The following is a 24,701-nucleotide window of genomic DNA, read 5'->3' on the forward strand; positions in this document are numbered from 1 at the left end:
AAGATTAAAAAAGCTTAGTGATCCATAAAACTATTTTAATTCTTTTGCCTTGTTCTGCCAATAAGAAAATAAAAAGCATCACAACAAATGGCTTAAGTGGTTTCAATGCTGCCTTTAACTGTAAATCAGAATAACCAAGCCACAAAAGACATGTTACTTCTAGGCAGTAATTTCTCAGCATTGATTATAAGAGGAGCCTGAAGGACAATATGCAGAGGAATGCCCTAAAAAAGGGTAAGGATATCCGATAAAAATCAGCCATTCTAATTTTCCTAATTTAAACTCCTACTAGGGCTCTTACCATTCATCTTGCACACAACCCTCCCCTCCCATAAAATCAGAAGGACTAAACAACAACCCCACATGAAATGCTGATGAGTCTGTTCTCTGCTTGCAGCAATGGAACCGGATTTCCTAACAAGACCCATTCCTGCCTTTTCGTCCTAGTCAGGAAGAACAGTCAGGAATTTCCTTTCAGGAAATGAGAGTACTTGATCCCATCAACATTGCCTGAGAAATCTGAAAGGGCAGATGGGGAAAGGCCTAGAAAAGCATCTCTGCTGAACCTCAAGGCAAGGTTTCTCTTGATGGTCTTCACAAACATATTTCTTGACTAGGAACTCAGTTGCTTGAAATATGCTGTGAATGCCAGGCTATCATGTCCTCACTTTTAATCAACATCCTCAAAGGATCTGAAATTCTTTAGTTTATTTGTACCAACAGTTAATGGCTCAGAATACCAGTTGATGATTTAAAACTACAACAGAGATACACCTTGTAAAAAACACCAGTTACAAACTAGGTCAGTTTACTTAAGCTACAGGAATAATTCCTGCAGAATTCAAAAGAAATAAATAAGCAACAAAGAAGCCTTATTTATCTTATTTACGCTTATTTAGTGTCTAAATTTGTCACCTTCATTATCTGCTGAATGGTGGGTATACTTGATGTCAATGGGACGTTCTACTGAGCCATAGAAACTGTCTGCATCAGAGCCAGAGTCACTGCAAAAGAAAAGAGAGTTACTTCTGTTTAGCAGGACTGCAGCACTGGAAAGGCATGCTGGAAAAGCAGAAGCAATCTCTTCCTATTTCCCAATTAACAGTCAGATATGTTGCTGCTGTCTTTTAAAAGATTTAATTTCTTTTAACAAAACTGACATTGAAAGTGCTCTTTGTTTCAAGATGTGGGATTTTCTTCATAATATTTAAAGTATAAATTGGGAATGGATTTTCTTCTTGGGTCTTACTGCACCTGTTCTTATTTAACAGGAAGTTACTTGTAGGTGCAAAAAGCCTAAAACACCACTGTAAAGAGCAAGTGCAAAAGGGATAAAAAGCTAATAAAGAATTAGGATTTATACCTGAATTCTGTTACTGTTTCTTTCTTCTCATGGTAGTGATCAATTTCCCTTCTCAAGGATAGCATCCAATTCTAAACAAAAATAAAAAAACAAATTCAACACATCAATCTTTTAATCATTAAATGCAGATCTATCTTGTCCTCTGTAAGAACAGAGTAAGTGTGCAGGGAATATACATTCAAACAGTATTTATCTATGACTTTTTGTTGAAAAGATTCAGCAGTCAAATATTTTGATTACCTAAAATGCTGTAGGAACATACTGAAGTATTAAATTTTCAGTTTGCAAATTTCAGGCTTTTATTCCTAAAGCCAGATATCTATTCAGAACATGTTTAAAGGTGAGAGATTTCACTGAACAGTTTTCAGAATTTATCAAAGGCTTAACATATCATTATTTTTCCATGGTGAAAATTAAATACAGAATATTTATGAAATATGGAGAAACACATGCCATCTAGTATGTCACAGCCATTCCCTAAATTACAAGTTGAATTAACACTAACTTAATAGTTAGAACTTCAGACATGATTTTCAGAGCAGCCCAAAGAACTAAGTATACAAATTTCAGTGACAGCTGCATTTCCAGTTAATTTAGATTTTAGGGAAGTCCAAGATTCGCTTTTTGCTTCAAGGAAAATTCTACTGCAAAAGAAGAAAGTTACCTTTCTTTCATCTTCAGAAGAAGCTGAAAAAAACCACGTCCTGTGCTTCTTGCTTATGTGAACTAACTTGAAAGGAAAGACATTGCTTGATGTTGTTTCCTCAGCTGCCCGCATAACCCTGAGAAACAGAACAACCAATAAAAAAACACCTTAATCTATAGTTAATGCTGCTATGCAAGTCATAAAGACTGACAGAAAGCAGTTTTACTGGCCAGCTTTTCCTTATGAAAACCCCCAAGCCCAGAAAATCACCACAGAAATCCCCATAAGTGCATTTGCAGTACTTCTCCATTATTGTGGTTGAAGGGACAATGCAAAAGGAAGAGCACTTGTTAATCCACCAGCCAGACTTCTATAAACAGCTGTTTTGACCAGTTCAAGAGTTAATGAACCACATTAATTCATAATTACACACTGCAAGAGGTACTCAGGGTGTTTGTGGCCCTTATTTCGAGAACTCGCTATTTCAGAGGAGAAATCAAAACATCCTTCCCATAAAAATAAGGAAAAACTAATAATAAAGGGGAACTTCATTTTTACACATTTCTCTTAGAAGCACTTTCTTGCATGTTTTTTATTATTTCAAAATAAGCATAACTGCTTTCTTTTTTGTGTGTGTAAGGAATTTCTTCATTTGGGACTCCTTGGGGAAAAAAAAAATTAAAAACCCCTTATGCAACTTCTCAGTCTAACAATTCTTTCAGTTCAAATTCTTTTCCAATAATGTCTGTCTGTGCCTTATACTAACCAAGAACTGGTTCCTATTCCAACCCAGGTCTCTACAAGGCTTCTAGAATGAAGATACATAAAAACTGTCTTTAGCATTTACAGATTCCATAGTATTGTTCACATTCATGTGGCAGCAGAAGCTGGTGTCATGACAAAATTACAGTGTGGGTTCCTTCTACAAATTAATCTTGAATTTTGAACTAGCTACAATGTTTACAAGTGCATTCCCTTAAAAATATGCCATTGTGTGCCCTGTTAGAAAAGCTCTGAATTTAAGAAAAGGCAATTCCTTATTCCACAAGTCTGAAAATGTTATACAGTACAAGATACACAAATACAATAAAATTGCAGTGGTTAGGATCAATACAATGATATTTCTCTACATTCCCTCTTTCTCATTAAAGCCTTCTTAGCAACACATCAAAAGCAATTCCCTAAAGTTAGGTTGGACTTGTATTAGTAGACCTTAGGCTGCATTTGGATTCTGATGGTACTGGCTAACTTGAGAGCCACATAGCTCTGTCTTCAACTTGCAAAGTAAATATTAAGATTAAAAACCTGTAGAAAAATGAGTCATATATTTTGCACATTCACTCTTTAGCTGATACAGTTTTGACACTAACTACAGTTGCTGAACCAGTAACTCCATAAATTCTCTCATTTGATTCCTTTCTGGTCTCTAAAGAACAAAGATGGTTTGTCTGAAAGAATCCACATCCATCTGCACATGCAGTGTGCATTAATCAGGAGTAAAGCCATTGCAATTCAAACAGATTTACTGGTTAAATTACAGAAGAGGAAGGCTAGCCACTTGCCAAGCACAGAAAATGTCATACATATAATTTGAAAGGAATACATTTTTTGGAATGTATTCCATTGGAGATCAATGCTTAACCCAAACAACAGATGTAGCTGATTAACTTCACTAGAAATGAAACCCATAGCCCCTAGCATTAAGTAAAAGGAGCTTGGGTGTTAAACAGCTTCCTTGGCACTTACCTGTTGTAACCTTTCAAAGAAAATGCACCCTGGGGAGATGCAGATGTGCTGCTCTTAAAATAGTAGATACATCCCTCATGAATAATCACAAATCTCAGTGGCCCTGAAAAGATAAAAAGTGAGCAAAGTATAAATCCATGGGCAGCAGAACAACTAGAACCTCTTAGCACATGTAGAATTATTGTTTAAGATTTTAGTAATCATATGTATCACTGTAAATGAGCACATACTGGTTCAGTGACAGCTTGTGGATGATCAGTCACACAGTGACACTGTCCATTTGCAGAGTTTCAGGACTAAGGGTAATATTTGATTACCTCACATGAGAGACAGCTGATCTGAAAACAAAAGAAGCCTCAGAGACTGCAGGCCTGACCTCCACCTGTGCTCCTTTATTAATGGAGTAAGCAATAGCAGGAAGGCAGCTACAGGATACAAATGCATATTTACATCCATCCCAAAAGCATTATCTCCCTCTCTTCTTTCACCTCAAGTACATAATCCTGCCAATAAAATTATATCCTGTTTTCTCTTTTTGAAAGAGGCCAAGACTCCTTCCTTTGTCAACAGCAGTAATCATTGTCCTTAATACAGTTAAATCTATTATATATATTATCTGTAAGTATAGTTTCAGTATAAACAGGGATACCAAATGAATAGCACATAAATAAACCCAAAATCTGAACTTTTCCCCATGTAAATAGACTCTGATTTCAGAAGAAATTACTGTTATTAAATACAGCCCAATGCTGGCAGTGAGAAAATTTCCATTTCACAACAGCAGTAGGAGATGGGGATATTTTTTCCAGTACAGAATAACCAACTGGAAAAAAAAAAGCTGAGTACTAATTTCTTTCAGAAAAGAGTATTTGAAATTGATACATATCCTGGGAATCTGTTTTTCTTGAAAATCTTACTTGTGAAGGACTTGACAAGAGAACTAAACAAGCAAAATAAAATCAACCACAACATTTATTAAGATCTACAGTTGCAAAACAATTAAAGGGAAATCAATATGAGTATTTCACACATATATTCCAGTAAAATTGTATTCCAATACAAAGTGGAAAAACAGCTTCAACAGTCTGCTAACATGAAATCTGTTACTGGCCCCAGAGGCAAGCATTGAAAACATTTAATTTAGTTAATACCTCATCCAACTTACACTTCAGGATCTGCAGCTGGGTGCCTCCTTTTTTATGAAGATATCCTGACTTGGTGACTCCTCCAGGCATTGTCAGAAGGTTTTGTGCTCCAATTGCCTTCATTGGGACTGGCCAGACCTGCTCCTGAGAGGCCATCATTCTGCAATTTAGAATAATTAAAAACAGTTTAAAATTCAGATTTTACTTTAAGGAATGAGTACCGAGAAGCAAAGCTTGTTTCCTTAAACAAGCTTTCCAAACAACTAATGTGGTTCAGCACTTAAGAATGTAACACAGACAGGGTGTTCAAAGATTCCAGGAACTTTGTAATGTATAAAAAAACATGGTGCAAAAAGCCCCGATTTATTTTTATACAGCTCTCAAAAGTGATTGACAGTTGTTGAAACAAAGGAAAAGTGCTTAGTAAATATTACTTAAGTATTTATGTTTTAAAAATACTCCAGATAACACTGTAAGACTTTATCAGGCAGGTGACCAGAAAGAAAATTGGTTTCTTCTCCCAAGTGCTACATGACACATGTATGTCCAGAAAACATAATTTTCTGTACAACAAAGGAATCAAGTCAAGGTTTAGTAACTGCAGCATCTAATACTACTTACTCCTGTATTTACATGTTTCATTCTTTAACTCTTAACTCTTTAATTAAAGGATTAGTATATAATCTCATACTGGATGTTACATGTGACAGCATCCTGTGCAAATGAAGTTCCTCTCAGATTTCTGCAGGCTTCCATTTAATTTATATATCAATTTTTTATGTAATGCTCCACCAAGCATCTCCACAGTTAGCGCTCTTTCTGCTGTCATCTTAAACCAAAAAGATAAGTTTCTGAGGTAGTAACTTATTCTAATATATCATTATGAGCCCTTTTTTTCTTCAGCTGCTAACAGAACTAGGCTAAAAATCCTACTGTGTCATGGAGAAAAGAAATCATGCATGGATAGAACGGGAATTTTGACCTAGACATAAAAGGGTACGTTATCATCAGGTGTAGGGCTAGAGACCTTTGCTGGTAAAAGGCAAACTAATGAAGTTCCAGTTAATTAATTTCTGATAAAAGAATGATGGTTTAGAACTGATAAGCTTTCAGTGCAGGACTGAAATTTAATGGATCTTGTTAGTTTCTCCTTTACCCAATAGTGACAGTAAGGGAGGCAAACTGTGAGGCTCAGCACAGAATCCAAGAGTCTCAGCACAACACCCTACCCAAGCACTTTCCCCTCCAACCTAAAATGGCTTTTCCCATTCTGAAAAGAATAAGGAAACATTTCAGATTTGTTGAGGTACAGCAGCAAAGTATGTATCCATTTGTGAGGGACTGGCATTTAAGAAACAAAGGGAAAGACCTATGGAAGTTAAAGCTGCTGGAGGCTGATGGAAGTGATTTTTTAGCTAATGCTTTAAAACCACACCACCATTGTATGGGTTAGAAAAACCAGAAATGCAAGTCAATGGATCTTGCAGTGGATCAGTTTAGGACTTAGATCTAATGCTTGCTGTTTCCTGATGAGACATGTGTGGGAAAGGGTGGAAATTCCTAGCAATTTTTACCAGAAGAGTTTAAACTAAATTAAATTCTCTAGGCAGCCTAGAAGATTTAATCACAAAAATTAGGTTTTGGTCTCCAGTGTTATGAAGCAGGCTCAGCCAGAGAAGATAGGATCCAAGGCCCTAAAAAGGCTCTCATACCAACAAGTCAAGACACCATGGTACCCCAATTTTCACTCAGGACCCCCCTGTTCACCAAAAAGTAAGTTGATTTTGTTCTACTCAGCTATATCCTTCCTTCTGCTGTTTCCTCCCTGCTCCTATTAAATGACTAAGATCCTTCCAAGCTGAGCTATTTCCTCCTCCTCCACAATGAAATTTCTAGCAACAGCAATGTGCCCAAATAGGGGCTACTCACACATTTTAAGCTTTTGAGAATAAAAATAAAAAATAATAGCAGAAGCTAACATCCCCCCAGCTCCCCTAAATCCTTCAAATTATTTCTCCACATGTTGAAGAAAAGTTGAAGTGAAAGAAATGGAGAGTGCTACCCAGCTGGCTGCTGATGCCAAACCACATCAATACCGCTAAGAGTGATTTCCTTGAAATAAGGATTGCAAAGGAAAGTCCGGGGCTTATTCTTTAAAGAATATGCACATCAATGTTTAAACATTAGAACTTAAGTTATTTCAGTCTGTTTCTAGTTATCTCCAGCAAATAGACTAAGTAAAACTTAAACCTTTTCATTCAGATAAATATACTCTGATGGTACTTTTCCAATATTAGTCTCAATGCCATCCAACAGTTTCAAGCTCACCTTGGGTCTTCCAATCTTCTGTCCCTTCACTACAAAGAACAAAAGAAAAGACTGAAGCACCCTGTGCATGGTGTGAAATTGTTTCAGTGTTCTGTACATAGGCTGAAAACCTATCAGAAGAGGCAGAGTTAAATGTCTCAGAGAGGTTACCTGAAACAGCCAGTAAGCTGAAATTTCTAAGAAGCCAAAGTCGAGCACTGGCAATAAGTATATGCTACCCTAGGTAAATACAGAAAGCAGAAATATTTGTCCCAGTCATGTTTGCCTTCTATAGGGGAGTGCACCAGTCAGTCTACTCACTAAAGCATGTCTGTGTGGGCATTATGTCCTCTACCTGATAAGCCAGATCTTAAGGCAGACAGGAAAGAAAAAAAATTATGGAAGCAGAGGAGCAAGCAGGGGAAGAAAAAATAATCCAGTTCTACAGTGTGATGACTACAGGATTTAATTGACAGGAAAGGACAGCAGAGTATCGGGTTCTGCTTCCTCTTTTCATAATAATTTCTTACTTTTGGCTACTTACTATAAAATGGTCCTGAAAACAGAGACCAAAACTTAGAACTTCCTCAGCCCAGCTAAGTGAGTAAAAGAAGTGAGTAAAAGGAGACACAGCTGAAATCCATGCCACCAAGAACACATGACATGAAGTAAAGAGCCCACCAGGTTTTTCAATAGATTTAGAGGCAGCCAATCCTGTTATCTTGATTTCAGCGTGGCTTTTAACACTCAACATCACATCTGTACACTCCTCAAGCACTTTCATTTGCAGGCACATAGACACTTAAGGAAGACTTCAGTATTCTGAGTTGAAATCTTTCAGTTAGGCTGCTAAAATGCATTTGAGTACTTCGACTCTAGTCCCAGGCAGATTTTTCTTCTTTTCTTGACTGCAGAAAACAGCTCTGCAAGGACAGATGTTGCTATTTCGCATCACACTGCTGGGAGAAAATTGTCAAAACAAATCTAACTTCAGAATCTTTACTGTAGGGGTGGGAAAAAATGAAAACTCAAAGACTTTTGTGGTCTTAGCATCTACAGTATGGTTGCCTTTAGCTCCCTGAATGGTTCCTTCAACTCTTGATATTCCTGTTGTAACTTCTTTAACACATTACACCGAGAACAGATGGATGTTGCATTATGAGGTACACGCCATAGCAGTCACTGAAGTCACTGCAGAGCCTATTAACTTTGGCATTACTGAGAACAGAGGGATATTTTCGAGTTGTTCCTCATGCAGTTACATTTTTACACTGCCTGGTGCATAGGGGAGCCTCTCCCACAGGGCTGACAACCAAGTTCACAGAAAGGGCTCACTCAGCGCAGCCAAAGCTCCTTCTGACACTGGATCTGTCACAAGCAGAAGGCAACATCCCCCATGCACTGCTTGGTGAAAGCTTCTAGCAATAGCTACACACTTTATTTCTCTTCCCACTCACCAAGGAACTAGATGCATATTTTTAAATCAATTTTTCCACGAAGTCTCAAACCACTGCATGTGGCTATTGAATTAATCCTCTCCCACACTGAATGGAACCCTCTGAAGAAGAGGAGGATGGCAGCAGTCAGAGAAAGGCCTTGCATCACTTTGTTTCTCAGGTGATCCCTGTGACGATTCTATGCTTTTGAGGGAGATGAAAGGCCTTAGAGTGTAGTAGGAGAAATAGCAGAACAGCAGTTTCTAGGATACACTTCATCATTCAAGAGTGCTTTTGGCAAGACAGAGCAGTGCAATTAGCACTCTGGAGCATAATAGAGAGCTTATACAATCACTATTGTAGCTACTTCTTATATACAAACTGGTCTAGCAGACTGGAAACCAAACCAATTTGCAGTGTATTGCTAATGTATCAGTAAAGTCAGCCCAAGTTTATCATGAGTATGCTTTTCTCAAACACTATCACAATGAGCCATTTTTTATTTCAAAGTGCCCTGAGAGTTAAACAGCATGAAAAAAAATGTGGATTTACACACTTCATCCTGTAACCAGGACAGGGCCAGTCAGATAGAGAAGTATTTTCTGAATCATAGTACTGCTACCAAGCTCAAACTCTGAATGGATAGAAGACTTCTCTTATTGCATAGCAGGTAAATGAATACATCTGTGAAGCAATTTTAATCTATCCCCTCACTCAGTGGATAGAGAATAGCTAGATTGAAGGCTAGGGCAGAATTTTACAGGCTAAAAGTCCCTGCATGAGTAAAAGTAAAATTCTGTCACATTAAAAATCTGGATTACATTATAGAAGAACACTTACCCCTCTTGGCCCTAAGAGCTATTGGCATTCAGCCCAATTAGACTTAAACAAGTTGATTCAATTATAGATTACATCCTGGAAGAGTCCTCAGTTCTTGCTTAACTTCAGAATATACGGCAGATGTGATCATCTCCACATCTTGCCGTATACAGGCAAAAAAAAAAAAACTTTAAAAAAATTACCCTTGTCTCTGAGACTACAGCTGCCAATGGTTGTTTTAGAAGTTCTCACTTGTTATAATAATACTTATGATCTGGCCCCATTTGGTCATGCTGGATAAAACAAAAATACAGTCTCTTAAGCTGCAGTACAAAAAGTAAATCTGATCTGAATTTGAAACAACGCTCTCTATTACATCTGAGAAGTTTCAGAACTGTAATCTCATAACCTCTAGTCTTTAAATTTTACTTGGAAGTAAAACCTAGCTAAGCCAGATGCTAGTTTACTTCTTAATATATAACTTAAAAATAACATGACATACAGAACACATAACTTACAGAAATGAATGTATTCCTCAAATCATGCAGAGGGAGAGTGAAGTACCAGGCATTACCAAAAACAAGGCAGCATTACACACTTCAGAACAGGAAAAGTTTCCCCTATATGCTCTCAACAATTCTGAGTTAGAATGATTTCTCTGATTCAACCATATAAACACCATCTGTTCTTAAAACTGCTTTCTGCGGAATTATCAGGTCTCTTGTCCACTTATTAACCATTTTCCAGTACTTTTGAAATTCTTTTCCATATCTCTCCTGCTTTTTCTGGTTACACATTCCATTTCTTAATACCTCTAACAGCCTCTTTCACAATACTCTCAGAAAGATTAATAGCACAGTACAAACACTGAAGTAAAACAAAAGCCTTACAAGACAAAGGGATCAGAGAAATAAGCCTGACCGAGATACACTGTAAAACTAAATTTACTCTATTTAACTTGCTTCGACTTGCTTTTCTTTTCAGACAAGTTTTCAACCAACACCCAACTCATCTCTTCCCCCTCCAATTCTTTATCTTTAACTTTCTGCATGAGTTAAAAGTATTTTAGCCCAGACACCATATTCTACTCTTAGCTGCAGTCTGCTCTCTACCTGAAGGAGGAAAGATGACAGAAATACGAGCCACAAAAAGCACTAACCTGGTGACCTTACGCGATCGACACATAGTTTTTCTGCTGCCAGTTTCACCGAATGATTGTTTCCTTTGGGATGACAAAGCCATTAACAACTTATGACCCCTCTCAGGCATGGCAGGAACATCTCTGCACTTCTCCCACGTTTGGGTACTCCCAGGTTGAAAGCCACAGCTGTAGCTGCTGTCTGCTCAGCACACAAAAGGAAAAGAAACCCTGCCCCAACTGCTTGTGCATCTGCACTGCGGCCAAAAGTGACGCCGAGGCAATGACTTGTTTCCTTTGTTACTTCCTGTTCCCCCACTGTCAGCGGGCAGCACGATCTCTGTCACATTTCCCAGCTTCCCAGAGAGCTTATAAATCAATTCCCGCACAGCTCAAACGTCTGGCAGGCATCGAGCTAGAAAGCAGAGGGGATTTTCCAGCGCTCACTTTCTTCCTACTCACCTTTCAATCAACCGCTTTCCTACGGGAGATAAAGAAAGCTGTCCTTTTTTCTCTCCGTGTACTCCAGCTCCCACACCGGCACAGCTCAGAAATGCTGCCCGTGCCCCAGGTACTTGCACTGCACCACAGAACTGTTCTGTCCCCCACAGCTGGAGCTGGTCCTTCCCTCTTCAACCCAAGACAATCAAAATAGCCATTCTGAAAAATTCTGCAGCATAGACGTGCTTTAGAGCAAATCTTGCCGGTACGTTTGGTGCTACACAAACCACAAAAGACAACGAAAATCGAATTCAAGAGGCTGACAGTGCACAATTGTTCACAAGTATCACCAACTGATGATGAATAAATGTCATTGTTTTACACTTATTTTCATCTGGAGCTCTTAAAAGGATTCAAGTGTTTCACTGACTTATCTATATTTAAACAACATTCCAGGTTCAAAAGTTTGAACATGACAAAACCAACAAGCAAGTTTCAGAATGATGGACAAAACCTATATAAATATGTCAAGCGGAGATTACTTCACATATTTTTGGGGAAATGGATATGAATCTGTACCCCAAAACAGAAGGAAGAAGTCTCCATAGAATATATATTTTTGTAAGCTACCCAACAGCCAAAGCACAAAAGAAAGCAACATTTCAGATACTGCTTGTGGCTGTATGGGGTAGAAAAACAGCTCTTACCACAGAGCACCCATCTGCACTCCTTCCATTGCCAGGCTCACTAGGAAGGGAAATTAAACCATAAACACCACACACCTGTTGTTAGGCAAAAGGAGCAGCATATCAGAACACAAGATCCCAGTGCTCTTCAATAAGGATCAATACCCTGTCATCTCAGTGCCTTGACAGATTTTTCACACAGAAAGGACTCAGCTCAATGGTTTGTGAATTAAATTCACTTGCTTTATTTGCTACAGTATCAGTTACCCATTTAAGGCACACTGCTCTAAATCAATCTTTTCCCCCTGAGTTCTCTGTTACCTAAGCATATTCTAAGCCTGCATTAGCACCTTTGCATGCCATTTCTCCAATTTAGTAAAAACTAGATTTAGAATGACAGCACTGGAGTATATGTAACACTGGAAAAGACCCTTCAGTTCCTCTTTCCCTTTTCTGATGTGACACACCTAACTCCTGGTTTTCCCCTCCAAACTCCACAACTTATAGTACCACGCTCTTTGACTTCAACAGTCTCATTAAACCATGCCTCCTTTATCCAACACATGTTCCTGAGGTACTGCTTTTCCTCTCTAACCTTTCTCATGCTGTCCTCTCTTTTTCTTCATTTTAGTACTCAGAAATGTGGCAGGGTTTTTCATTTCAAGTTCCAAGATCCCATTTCCACTTCTCTGGTGATTTCCAGCACTATCAAGATGGTCCCAGAGTCAAAGACACTTCACACACACAAAAGCAGGTGTTCCATCAAAGAACAACCAAGGTTTAGATGTTTCATGGTTTTGGGAGACTGAAAATTCAGTTCAGCTTTCTAAACCAAACATTCACCAGAAGGAATGTATTGCAAAATAGCAAATAAGGAATCTGAAGAGACATGAAAACTTTATGGATTTGATTGACATATCTGCCAGGGAAGTGAAAGAGTATTAAATATATCCTCCTTCACAAAGCAAAATTCTGTTATGCATGGATCTTTGGTATAAGGTTTTCAGATCAACCTTCATTCACCCCCATGAAATGAGTGGTGAGAAGCAGCCTTGCATCAAGACAGCCTAGGGAGAATCTCACTCCAAATGAGATAAGTAATTTCTTTAATGGTATAAAGTATCACTCAGCCCTAAAAGGAAGAACCAAAGCATTTGGAACCACCACTTGGATTTCATCCCAGCAGGGCCACTGCCTGAGGAAGTCAGCCAGTCTTCTCTGCCATTGTCAGGAACAGCTCTTGCTGGCAGTCAAAAGCAATCCTACTTATCATTAGTTAATGGGATGAGAGGGCACAAACACAACTGGCAGAACGCTCTCCTCGCTGGTATAAGTTCACTTGTGTCACCACAGGGCTGAGCTGTGTCTGCTGCCGGAGCACTTCCTCTTGCTGACCAAATTACAGGAAACTGCAAGAATGGACTGCAAATAAAAGCAGCACAAGAAGAGCACAGCAACAGGCAAAGCAGAAAAATCAACAAAGCACTAACAAAATTTAAATAGCATGAAAAACACTTTCTTTCAGCTGCAGCAGGTCAGCTCAGTAGTGAAGTTCCTCTCAGAATAATGTAAGGATTCATATATTATATATTTCCACAGAAGTCTACAGTATAAGGGATTAAGAAAGTAAGGGATTAAAAGAAATTGTCCTAAACTTGAGTCAGAGGTAGATTATTAGAAGTTTTATTGAATTTATTTATTAATTCTACCAAACTAGTTTAGTCTCAAGTTTCTAGATGACAGTGGAAACACAGCCATTAAAAAAAAATTAAAAAACTATTTAAATAAAAGCCATTATATTGATAGTATATTTGTCAGCTGCATGCTTCAGAACTGCAGATTGTAAAACAGCAAGTGTAAATTACTTGCCTGAATCCTTCATCTATTAAGTAAGGCAATGTTGTTAAAATGCAAATAACCATGCATCAGAATTACTTCTGCTGGGTGAATTGCATTATTATCTTTCAAAAAAAATAAAAAATAAAAAAATAAATCAGCAACAAGGAGAAGAATTGAGGCCACAACTTCCAAAAATCCTCTTTCAATGTCAAAAGAACTCCTATACTTTAAATTTCAACCATCTTTCCTTCCTTCAGCTTAGTTCAAAAGACATGAAGAAGTCCTAATAATATTTTTACTTATTTATTACATATACTTCAAACAGGTGGTTGAACTCTTGATAATATATATTCAATCGAAACCCAAGAAACACTTACAAGTCAGAAAGCTTCCAAGTTTCTACTTACACCCCAGTAGCTCTTAGGTTCTGAACATCTATAGACATATTGTTGGCTTGGAACTTCAAAAAATGCCAGCCAGCCCTGACCTGCAATAAATCAGCTATATCTCAGAGAATGAGCATACCAACTTTAAAATAAAGCTGTAACTTTTTGTGATTACTTCATCCAACAGTTTGGCACACATCCTAGAAGATGACATCATGATTTTGATTTGGGGGTACAGTTAATGTATTAATATTGCTCAAACGTCTGTAAATCAAAGTACAGGCACTTGCAGTATAGGCACAGCTTCTAAAAAAGCAAATGAGATTGAGCAGCTGGAAGACAAGAACCATCTGCAAACTGTCAATATAAGAACATTATTACTTAACAGATACACTTACACCAGCCAGCCCTGAAAAATAATGCAAGACTTTATATTAATGTAAAAAATTAAATACATTAAGGGGCTGAAGCGAGTCTGGAGAAGGGCAACGGAGCTGGGTAAGGGCCTGGAGCACAGGTCCTGTGAGGAGCAGCTGAGGGAGCTGGGGGTGTTTAGCCTGGAGAAAAGGAGGCTCATGGAATACCACCTCACTGTCTCCAAGTCCCTTTCAGAAGGCTGTAGCTGGGTCAGGGTCAGTCTCTTCTCCCAGGTACCAAGTAACAGGATGGGAGGAAACAGCCCCAGGTTGTGTCAGGGGAGATTTATGTTGGAAATTTGGAAGACATTCTTCACTGAACAGGTTGTCAAGCATTGGACTGGGCTGCCCAGAGGAGTGGTGGAATCACCATCCCAGGAGGTATTTAAAGAATGTGGATGTGGCACTTGGGGACATGGTTAGTGGTGAACAGGTGCTGGTTCTAGGCTGAAAGTTAAGACTCAATGATCTTGCAGGTCTTCTCTACCCCAAATGGTTCTATGAAAAAAGGATTGAATTAAGACCAGTACAGCTGTTCCAGCATAATTGTTGATGTTGGCAATTTTTTTTATGTGTAGCTTTTCCTACTGAATCAAAAGGCCCCTCAAAACTGTACAGGAGCATTCACCCAGGGAGTTAACTGGGTCAGGTCTACGCAAGTCAGATCACACCTGTAACATTTGGTAAATGCTAAATAACAACATTTAAAGTAGAAGGCAAGTCCTGAAGATAATTTGCTGCCTTTTGGCTTTTTTTTATATAAGTTCAGATACATTACCAATACTACATTTCCATTTACTACTGAAAATAGATGAACACATTCTTTTTTCCTTTTAACTGTTATTTATATACAAGGTCCTCATACAAAAGACTGTAAATGCCACTATGGCTATGATTAACTGCTCTTTCATCAGTGCTTGTAGAACAATTTAAAATAGAACATAGGTTAAAAAAATATGTAACTAGCAGAAGTACAAACATGATTGCCAAGATCTTATTCCGGCAGAGGAATAAGATCTTTGCAAAGGGATTTTCCCCAAATACACATAGATACCGAAAGTGGGAGTTTCCACAAATGATTTATTTCCTTAGCAGAAATTTTCAATCCCAACAATTGTACTGCTAGTCTGGTTTGTGATTACCTGTACACAATCCTATCACTAAGGTACTCAAAACTGATAAATTAGGAAGCACTGTTGGATGCTAAAATAATTTCAGCTTAGATGTCAAAACAGCTTTAAGCATTTTAGCTGATGGACCACTGAACTTTAGTAAAAGCAACATCTAACTAAAGGCTTTTAGAAATGTACAGGAAGGGGTCAAATATCCATTAGTTATTTTAAAGCATATCTGACATTTAACTAGCAGACATCATGCCATACGAAGTTAAATCTGTTGTTAGGAAATAGTTTAGAGAAATTTCTTAGAATTTTACTTAAATTGATTTAAAGTACATCAAGTGTCCAAGGGGAAAAAAGAAGAGGAAATTTAATTTTTTCTGATACTAAGACATTTTGGCAAGATATATAACATCCATGAGTTCATTGTATACTGTGCTTGTACAAGACTAACGTAACTGAGATCCAAGATTACTACAGCTAAAGAGAGTATTTTTTTCTAAGGAAATATGCAAATCAACAATGAAATTACTGAATATAAGCAATTTTAAACCTGCAGCTGGATATTAAACCAAACAAAAGCACATAAAGCTTCTAATGTCTTTTCACATGTCTATCAACAAGCAATGCAGAAGTAAATTCATAAACCCACCAACCCCAAGCTATTAATTGAATCCTAAAGAAATGCAGCAAGCCCTGGTTTAGAGGAAGCACTTGGTCATGACATCTGTGAGTCCTTCAAGCCTGTGTTTCCCTCTCCTGGTGACTGCAGGAACCTTATTGTTAAACAAATACACCTCTTCAAGCAAATGGCTGCAGCCAGCAGCAAAGAGGAAACTCTGCTTCTGCTAGACCCTGAAAAAATGAAACAAAATAAAACAAAGATTTTCTATTTTTGTTTTGCTTGTATAGAGACTTTAGAAACCATTTAAAGACACAGTGTAACTGCAAATACTCTGTATTATACTGCTGTACAATACAGTAGGTGGTGCTGGGTTTTAAATAATTCTGCAGTGAAGCATCTCAGAGTTTGCTGTTCTCAGACTTGGAAACTCTGACTATAAACCAGAATATCCAAATAAGCTAATAACCATGCAAGTATGATTTATAGAATTAGAAGGCCCAACTGGGTTGTACTGCTAATGGACTGTCCCCACCTCCAGCAGCTTTGAAGCTCCTTGTGCTCAAAACCTCATGCACCAGAAGGTGCACCAGAAACATGGATTTTTTATTCCAGCTTCAGTTACTGCTCCCTTTTAAATCATGATATGAACTTCTCCAAAGGATGTGGTAAAGCATTAATATTTTACCACTCCCACCACACAAAATACTGGATCAAAGGACTGACACAGGTACGGGCACGGTTGACAATAACCAGAATTTAAGGCTTCTGTGTGTTTTGTAACTTAGGTAAATACTACCTTTGGGTTTCATCGGGTTTTTGCTTTGTTTTGTTTTTTTTTTTTTTTACAAGCACCAGAAAGAAGAAACTCTGTAAGCTCATGCTTACTTTCTACAAAAGATGAATTAAATTACAAACACCACATCAGGTGTAGCTGGGATTTTAAGTAAAGATTTTAAAATTAAAACAAACATACACTGCAAAGCTGCTCCAGAAAGACAGCAGTAAATAAACAGTTTTAATCTGGACACCATGAGAGGGAACAGTCAACTCATATCACATAAAATAACCATAGAAATGTACAATCTCATGCAATGGGCTTCTTTTACAAGAGAATTTGGACAATGACCATTCCTCTTATCATTTCTTTATGGAAATCTCTACTTCCTTCAGAATGATGACTAAAAAGAAAGAAATTCATTCCCCCCTAAAGCTTGTTTAAATGAACTCAAACAAGAGGGATTATCCTGACGTTGACTCAAGTCTCCAGAGCTGTAGATCTGCATTGAAAAGTGAGTTCATGCAGGGCTATTTTCAAGCACAGCAGACATTCATATGCAATACTTCAGAAGACATGAACAACAATAGCCATATTTTACATCACAAACCAATTTGCCTAATCAAATATATTACTGCAGAAGTTTGCAGCAAAGCTTCTTACAAAGTAAGTACAAACCCCTGGCATAATATTATGAAAATAATGAACACCTGACAGTGAGATAGACCAAAGGCAAGGAGCTAAAACACAAATTCTAGATTCTTACTTCCATCTGACCTTGATGTCATGTAGGTCTCCTCAAATCAGCTTCTTTTCTGATCTGTCCTGTATGTCAAGACACAACCCTTTTAAAAGTGTTTATAAGAGTATAACTCATTCATTCTGGAGAAAGGACTTCAGAAAACTACAGATAATGGGAATGGATGCAATGGTACTGCACATGTGAAGGGAAATCTTTCCTAGACCGGTGATCATTAATATTTCAGGGGAGGAAAACAAGGGGGAAAAAAAGAAAACAAAACAAAAAAGCTGTAGCATGTCACTTAGTATACAGTGATTGAAAAACTGGAAATACAGAAATCCATCTCAGATTCCAAGACCTCAGTCTCTGGCACTTCAAAATTACTCCAATAAGCCCCCGAGGTGCAAATTCTTAGGCTGGAAGAATATTCTATATCTATGCCAAGTTGTTACACTCTGGCAAGCTCTCTTCAGATATGACTCCATACAGCTATTCTTATTGTCCCATTAAGTGAGCTAAGAAAAGAGTTTGTAAATGGGAACACTCATTTTAAAAAATACGTGCACTTCCTTCCCATCAACACTTTTAAAAATTATTACAAAGTTTGAATCTAGCAGGATCCTGGAATCTTTTACATACACTCTACAGTCTAGTTAGAATATTCCCTCTCCTTTTTTAATTCTAAGATGCTTCTGGGCATCACATTAACCTATCCTATTGTAGAGAATTATTATTTCCAAATCCTTTCTGAAACATCATAGCACTTCCTATTCTTTCCATTCTCGTGGTCACAAAGATGGTCCAAAGGTCATTTGTCTGATCCCTGGCCCCACTGACATTTTACCACTGAAACTAACTTTTCTTTATTACAGACTAAAAAGAAACATGCACACACACACATGTAGAAATACATATATATACAGATCTTAAAGAAATGGGGCATGTTATAAATATAAGCAGTCCTTCTTCTATTCTTGGCAGGATGAGCTACAAAGAATACATTGCCTCTGTGCACCATTCCTTTTTATAGTTTCCTTGAAAAGCTCTTTCAAAACAGTGCAGCCAGACTCTTTACAGAGATGACCTGGTTATGACAGAAGGGCTCCTTCTTCACAACCTCCAAAATCTTACATTTATGCATTGCCTGGAACTAACAGTCAATATGTCCAAGGAGTCTGTACAGCATTCTTTCATTTCCTGGTATTGTTTCTATACAGAATTTATATGGAGCATGTAACATGTCCAGCAAAAGCTTTTACAAGACTTACAGAATCTCTTCAGTTATACACATCCTAGATATTCATAAGGCATTCCAAATACAAATCACTTATTGTACACAATGAAGAGCTGAAGCTGGATTTCACTTACACAAAAGAAATTCAGAAATTTAGGTCAATGGGATTGGTCCTGTTTCAACCTGAGTAATCAAACCTGACATCTTTGTATAGTAAACAGAACAGTTCATCCAGACCCAAGCCAAACAACATCACAGATGCTTTGATTCAGCTGTGGGTGTTACTGTTACCACAAAATGAAAGATCTACAAAAGCTGAACTTTACAGGAGGAAAATACTCTTTCTGCACATTTAAAAAATATTTAATGCTACTTGTGGTATTTTATTTAGTATATGAAATCATACAGATTGATCTACTTAACGTCCTCTAAAAAACTGCACATAATAACTGTATCAAAGTGCAGCTGCACTTTATTGTTTATTTCTACAGCCATAAAAAGAACTGTCATCTTTGGAAGTGTACTAAAAAGCATTAAAAGTGCATTACATTCTGTCCAAAAAGCTTCCTCTTCTTCCAGAAACTGTATGACAATCTTTCATGCATTCTAGCCACTTATTTTTAAATTGTAAGCCATATATAGAACATATATCAACAAAATACATTTCCAGGATACAACAGAGATAATTTCCAATTTCTGTCATCTACATCTCCAACAGATCAAAACCTAACAAGCCCAATTCAAACTACAATTATCCCACTTGTCTACAAAATTTTGTCTTTTGTCTACAAAATTTTCTCAATCTGGCATCATCACAGATTAGCAAAGATTGATATAATCACAAAATCATTGTGGGTCACAGCCATTGCTCCAGTGCCACTTCCTGTCCTGTGCAGTCCACCTGAGAACCAGCAGCTGGCACAGTACAATCAAGTGCAAAGACCACACTGGTTATAGTTTAACTGCATGTGGAAAAACAATCCTGTAGTCAGCAAGGACAGCAGAATTGTTGAAGAGTTCTTCCTAAGTGCTGCATTCCTTGGAATTTTAAAGCTCACTTTTTTTGCTCCTTTGGAATGCTGTATTTTTTTTCTTTATTATTTTTCATTCCACTTTGCTGGAGAGTAAATTGTTCAGTTAGAAATCATAAGGCATCTATTTCCCAAAATTCACCATTCATTTGACATTTTGGCTGCTCCACAGAATGCTATCATCAACCCTTTTCATTCTAATACAAGCTCCCTCTTTTTCTAAACCATTTTGCTGAAATATGCAACATAAACCCATCAGACCTTAGGTCACTAGGGCTAAATAGTGAATAGTGATACAGCTTATCTTCTTAACACAGGATTATTAGGAACACATCAGGTTTACACCAGCCTGAGTATCAGGCCAAGTTCATATTTGGTCTTTACCTCCAAGTTGCTCAAAACCGTAAAATTCCAACAATAAGAAACTAAAGAAAAGGAAATCTGCCCAATGCCAGAGATACTAAGGACTCTGGGGAGACCCCTTTCTCACAACTTTTGTTTCTGTAAGAATGACACTTCAAACTCCTAATTCATGTGTCAGGTGTGTTTCTTCCACATACCTTCTCAATTAGCACAGACCAGCAAGCGCATTTAGTGCATAATTCTGGTAAGGCCATGTACTTCATCTCCTAAGGGCTGTAAAAATTACAGGGCATGAAGAACATGTGGCAGCCAAATTACTCAGCATGTTGACTAGAAAGATAGAAATGTTACAGGCACAGAAACAAGGATTAATTAGAAGCATCTAATTAATATGTTTCCTGCTATCTAAAATAGAAGAGAACAGTCCAGGATGGAAGAGAACTGTGTAAAGTTGCCAAAATAAGACTTTCAATCAAAAAGATTTCTGTTTGCTAGATCTCCCAGCAAAGACACTACTGCAAATCCCTTCTGCTTGTCCTTCTCCCAATAAGCTTCTCCCAAGCTCCCAAAGCTTGTCAATCAAGTGATTGAAACATTCCTTGGAACAAGACCTCCAACTCAGAAGAGAATCAAGTCACAGTTCAATTGCCCAGCAGAGAGCTTCCTACTACCAAGTAATTATTAAGTACCATGACATTGTTGTAGCCCATTAGAATAGCATTTAGTACATCTTCAGTAATTAACAGATTTGTCACTAAGCCCTTGCCAGCTGCCAACCCAATTCTGCTGGGGAGCCAAATCCCCGAGCGCAGGTGCACGGGTGGCACCAGCAGCACTGTGACACCCTTCTTTTCCACTACCACATCCTCCTACTCCTGGCAGTCCTCTCACTCCTCTAGGAACAGTGAAAGAAGCAGAGGAGCCACCAGCCAGCAGGGAGGAGGACAAACACAATTGCTCTCCACCAGAGGAATGGGGATGCCCTGCAGCCACAGAGAAACAGCCTGGCCGCAGAGGCACAGCAGGCACTGTGCCAACCTGACAGACAGCTTCCAGACTTTATCACTTTGGTATCATCTAGCACTGGGTACATTTGGAACTGTGCTATTCCATTTTATCAGCATTGTTTCCATTATTATGAGAAAGCTTATCTGCACCTCAAAGCAAAAGATGTGAGATTGAACACATCCCCTGACAATGGTTCAGCTGGCCTCTTCAGACACTTGCACCAATGGAATTCTGAACTACAACCTTCTTCACAACAGCTGTGGCATTTGCCAAGGGACAAAAATAAGGGCTTTTTCTTTTTTTTTTTTTTTTCTTTTTTGGAGGGGGGCAGAAGAAGGCAGGAGGCAGATGAATCACTGAGGCTTTGAGTACTGAAGGAAAAAAGAATTTCACTGTGAGTTCTTCCCATAACAGCCTCCCGCAAATACAGTAATTCCCTCTATGTGGCTAGAGATTAGTTTGGCTATCCAACTCGGTTCTCCTAGTTTAAACACGAAGCGTACATTTAAAATATTCCTCTTTCCCTTCCAAGTTTCCCATCCTCCCCCACTGCAGTCACACAGCAAGTATTATTTATCTAGTATAATCCCAGCAGTCTGCCATACTTAATTTACTCCTGAGTAAGAGTACCCACACAAGCTTACGGATGGTGGGAGTGGAATACATTTGTGCCAGACTATGCATCATCTTATTATTTCTTTGGGTTCTGCATCATCTTATTATTTCTTTGGGTTCTGCATCATCTTATTATTTCTTTGGGTTCTCCTAAACCAGGATGACAACTCTGTTGTATATAACCTCATTATTTTTTTTCAAGGTTGTTTTCTATTTCCAGCTCTTTAGAAGTAAGGCTAGTGTGCCCCTCCTGCAATGGGTGTTTTGTCTTCTCAGAAAAGCCTTTCTGGTTAGCATTCATCTAATATGAGTATATTCATCTAATCCTAATGCAAGTCTCCAGTTACATACTGAAGGTAAGGATTCTTTCCTAGACACCAAACAGAGGTTGCAGAGGACTGACTGTCCCATGCTCCTGTATCTGGTACACCCACTTTGACAGCAGAAATTGTATTTCCCCATGCAACATGTACAAAAGTCTGTATAAACAAATCCCACTTCACTCACTTAAAACACGCAGTGCTTTGGAAACATGCCTACTTGGCATCACAGTGGAGTCTGATTAACTGACTGAAAAATTACAGTGGAAAGCTTGAATGTTTAAGCCTGACTGATTAAAGGCAATTAACAGCTGCAGATGCTCAGCAGCTGTGCAAGTCAGGTCACTTTTTTGCTTAAACATAGCTCAAAGTGCCTTATTTTGATTAGTCAAGCTTACAGATCAGTTTTGTATTAGCAAATTATAAGCCTTTCATCTGCCAGTAGGACCTGTAGGCACATGGTCCAGGTTTCTTTGTGCTAAATTTTTCTTTACATCACTGTTTAAAAAAAAAAAAAAAAAAAAAAGGAAAAAAAAGCCTATCCTTCCAGGAATAGGTGTAGAACAGAACAAAAAATGAGTAGCTCTTAAAAATTATGTGTCTAAGGTGTACAGTTTTATCAGTATAAGGAAATAGCAGAAGCTGACTTCAGTATCCATGCTTGGTGAGAACAGTGTGACTACATGTCTGTGTGTCTGTGTACAGGGTTTAGGAAACATTACACTTTATGTAATGCAAACCCAGTGTTTGCACTCTGAGATGAGAGGTGCTCCACTCGAGGAAATAACTGTCCTGTGATCATCACACACTGAACTGAAGTCTCTTCAGAGCTCCTGCTTGGTCTCAGAGAAACAAACAATTATGTGATATGTTGGAATAGAATTACTGTTAACAACATCAAGGTAATGATTTATTATTTTTAGTAGGGTTGTCACAAGATTAGAGACTAATAATTTAAACCTCTGCTGTTTGGTTGCAGGAACTAGCTCTGAAGAATAACTACGATCTGGTTTGAACACCAACCTCAGCACCTGGATGCATGCAGCTTCTGATGAAGTGAAGGGGAACTACATAGGAAGTGGAATTTTTAAGGATATGGAATTTAAACCGAAACTTCTTTACTTTATAGTAGAGTTTTAACAAGTTTTACAAAAATACCAATAGAGAGATTGTCAGTCACCCAAGCTGACGTTTAGAAGTATTGTCTTTTAGGATCATGTAAGAACTAATAAAACATGAGATGAAGGATCATTTCAAGGAGATTTTGACTTGCAGATTAACATGAAGATATTGAAACAAACTACAAATAAAAATATAATTGCTAATTCCGTATTTTTTTTAAAAATCCGTATTTGTAAAAACTAGTTTCCAGAATGATGATTAATGTCTACCACTACAGCAGCTGAAGTCAAAATTAGAACAAGGAAACAAAGCTTCCTACAAAACCACTTTTTTTGTCTTACAAGACATGTTTCACCAGACAAGACCGAGGTATTCACAACACTGCCTCCACCGCTCTTCTTCCTTTTTCATTACTAAGCCGTTATTACATAAAAAATGAAAATTAGTAAAACATGCTTTTACACTTTTTAAAATCTGTTTCAGGATCTGAGATGTTGCCCTGAAGTGCTGCATTAGTAAAGAAAAAGTCACCTCAGTGCTGATTTCAGCAGAGCAAAGCTCTGCTGGAGAGTAGGAAGCATATTTATCTGGAGAACAACAGAACATGGAAGTGGGAACTGACATCTTACTTAAGATTTTCCTCCTTCAAGGGTTCCTGTTTTTTATTTTGAATATCTTTAAATTAAAAACTCAATGATAATAAAAGATGAAGCTGTCATTTCAGCTGAAGAGCATTTAGGATTAAGATTGGCTTTTGTTTAACAATTAATTATTAAATTGCACAGCACAGGTTCTTGGTTCACCTAAATAGGAATACTGCCAGCTAAACTAGACCTGACCTTATTTTCATCTGTTACAGCACAATTACACTAAAAGATGCAGTTCAGCTGGCAGTTCCACGTTGTCTAACCTGTACAATGAGAAAGTACATTTATACTGAGTAACAATGGAGTTCAGTGCACTGAAGTCCAAGCTAAATTCCCATTCTTGCCCTTTAAGAGAGAGAACCCATTCATGCAGACTATTTCCACCACCCAGTATGGTTTTGTTTCATTTTCTTGACCATACAAGTACTGAGCCTAGGGATATTAAATTTTCCTACTTCCTTCTACAATTTGCTCTCATCTTGTTTACTTGGCTACACTTCAAAATGAGAAATCTTTCGCCTTTAGTCATGTCTGTTATGCACAAATCACCTTTCATGATGAGTCTTGCAGCACATTTCCCATCCTCTCTCTTTTGTCAACGCTTGGACAAAGATCTCTGAGCTAGCAACAGTTCCAGACATGCACACTGGTGCCACTGCCTCCCAGTCCTTTCTTTCCAACTACTGCTGGGAGCAAGAATGAGGAATATCATTCAGACTCCAAAATGTAGGCT

General features: G+C 38.0%; 1 protein-coding gene across 2 annotated transcripts in view; it reads right to left on the reverse strand.

Moving 5' to 3' along the window:
• Positions 1–24,701, reverse strand: part of SH3BP2 (SH3 domain binding protein 2) — a 36,906-nt gene that overhangs the window by 6,442 nt on the left and 5,763 nt on the right. The window contains exons 1-6 of one of the 2 annotated variants that reach the window (XM_015625818.1): positions 10,622–10,872; positions 4,921–5,060; positions 3,756–3,858; positions 2,028–2,145; positions 1,364–1,434; positions 916–1,004 (exon numbers count right to left, since the gene is read on the reverse strand). In XM_015625818.1, coding sequence (XP_015481304.1) covers positions 916–1,004; positions 1,364–1,434; positions 2,028–2,145; positions 3,756–3,858; positions 4,921–5,060; positions 10,622–10,731 — 631 coding nt within the window. In that variant the 5' untranslated portion in view covers positions 10,732–10,872. Of the gene's footprint in view, positions 1–915; positions 1,005–1,363; positions 1,435–2,027; positions 2,146–3,755; positions 3,859–4,920; positions 5,061–10,621; positions 10,873–24,701 lie in introns of those variants that run through there. The other variant, XM_015625819.3, reaches the window with a different exon arrangement.

Source organism: Parus major, chromosome 4, assembly GCF_001522545.3.
Source record: "Parus major isolate Abel chromosome 4, Parus_major1.1, whole genome shotgun sequence".
Taxonomy (NCBI): Eukaryota; Metazoa; Chordata; class Aves; order Passeriformes; family Paridae; genus Parus; species Parus major.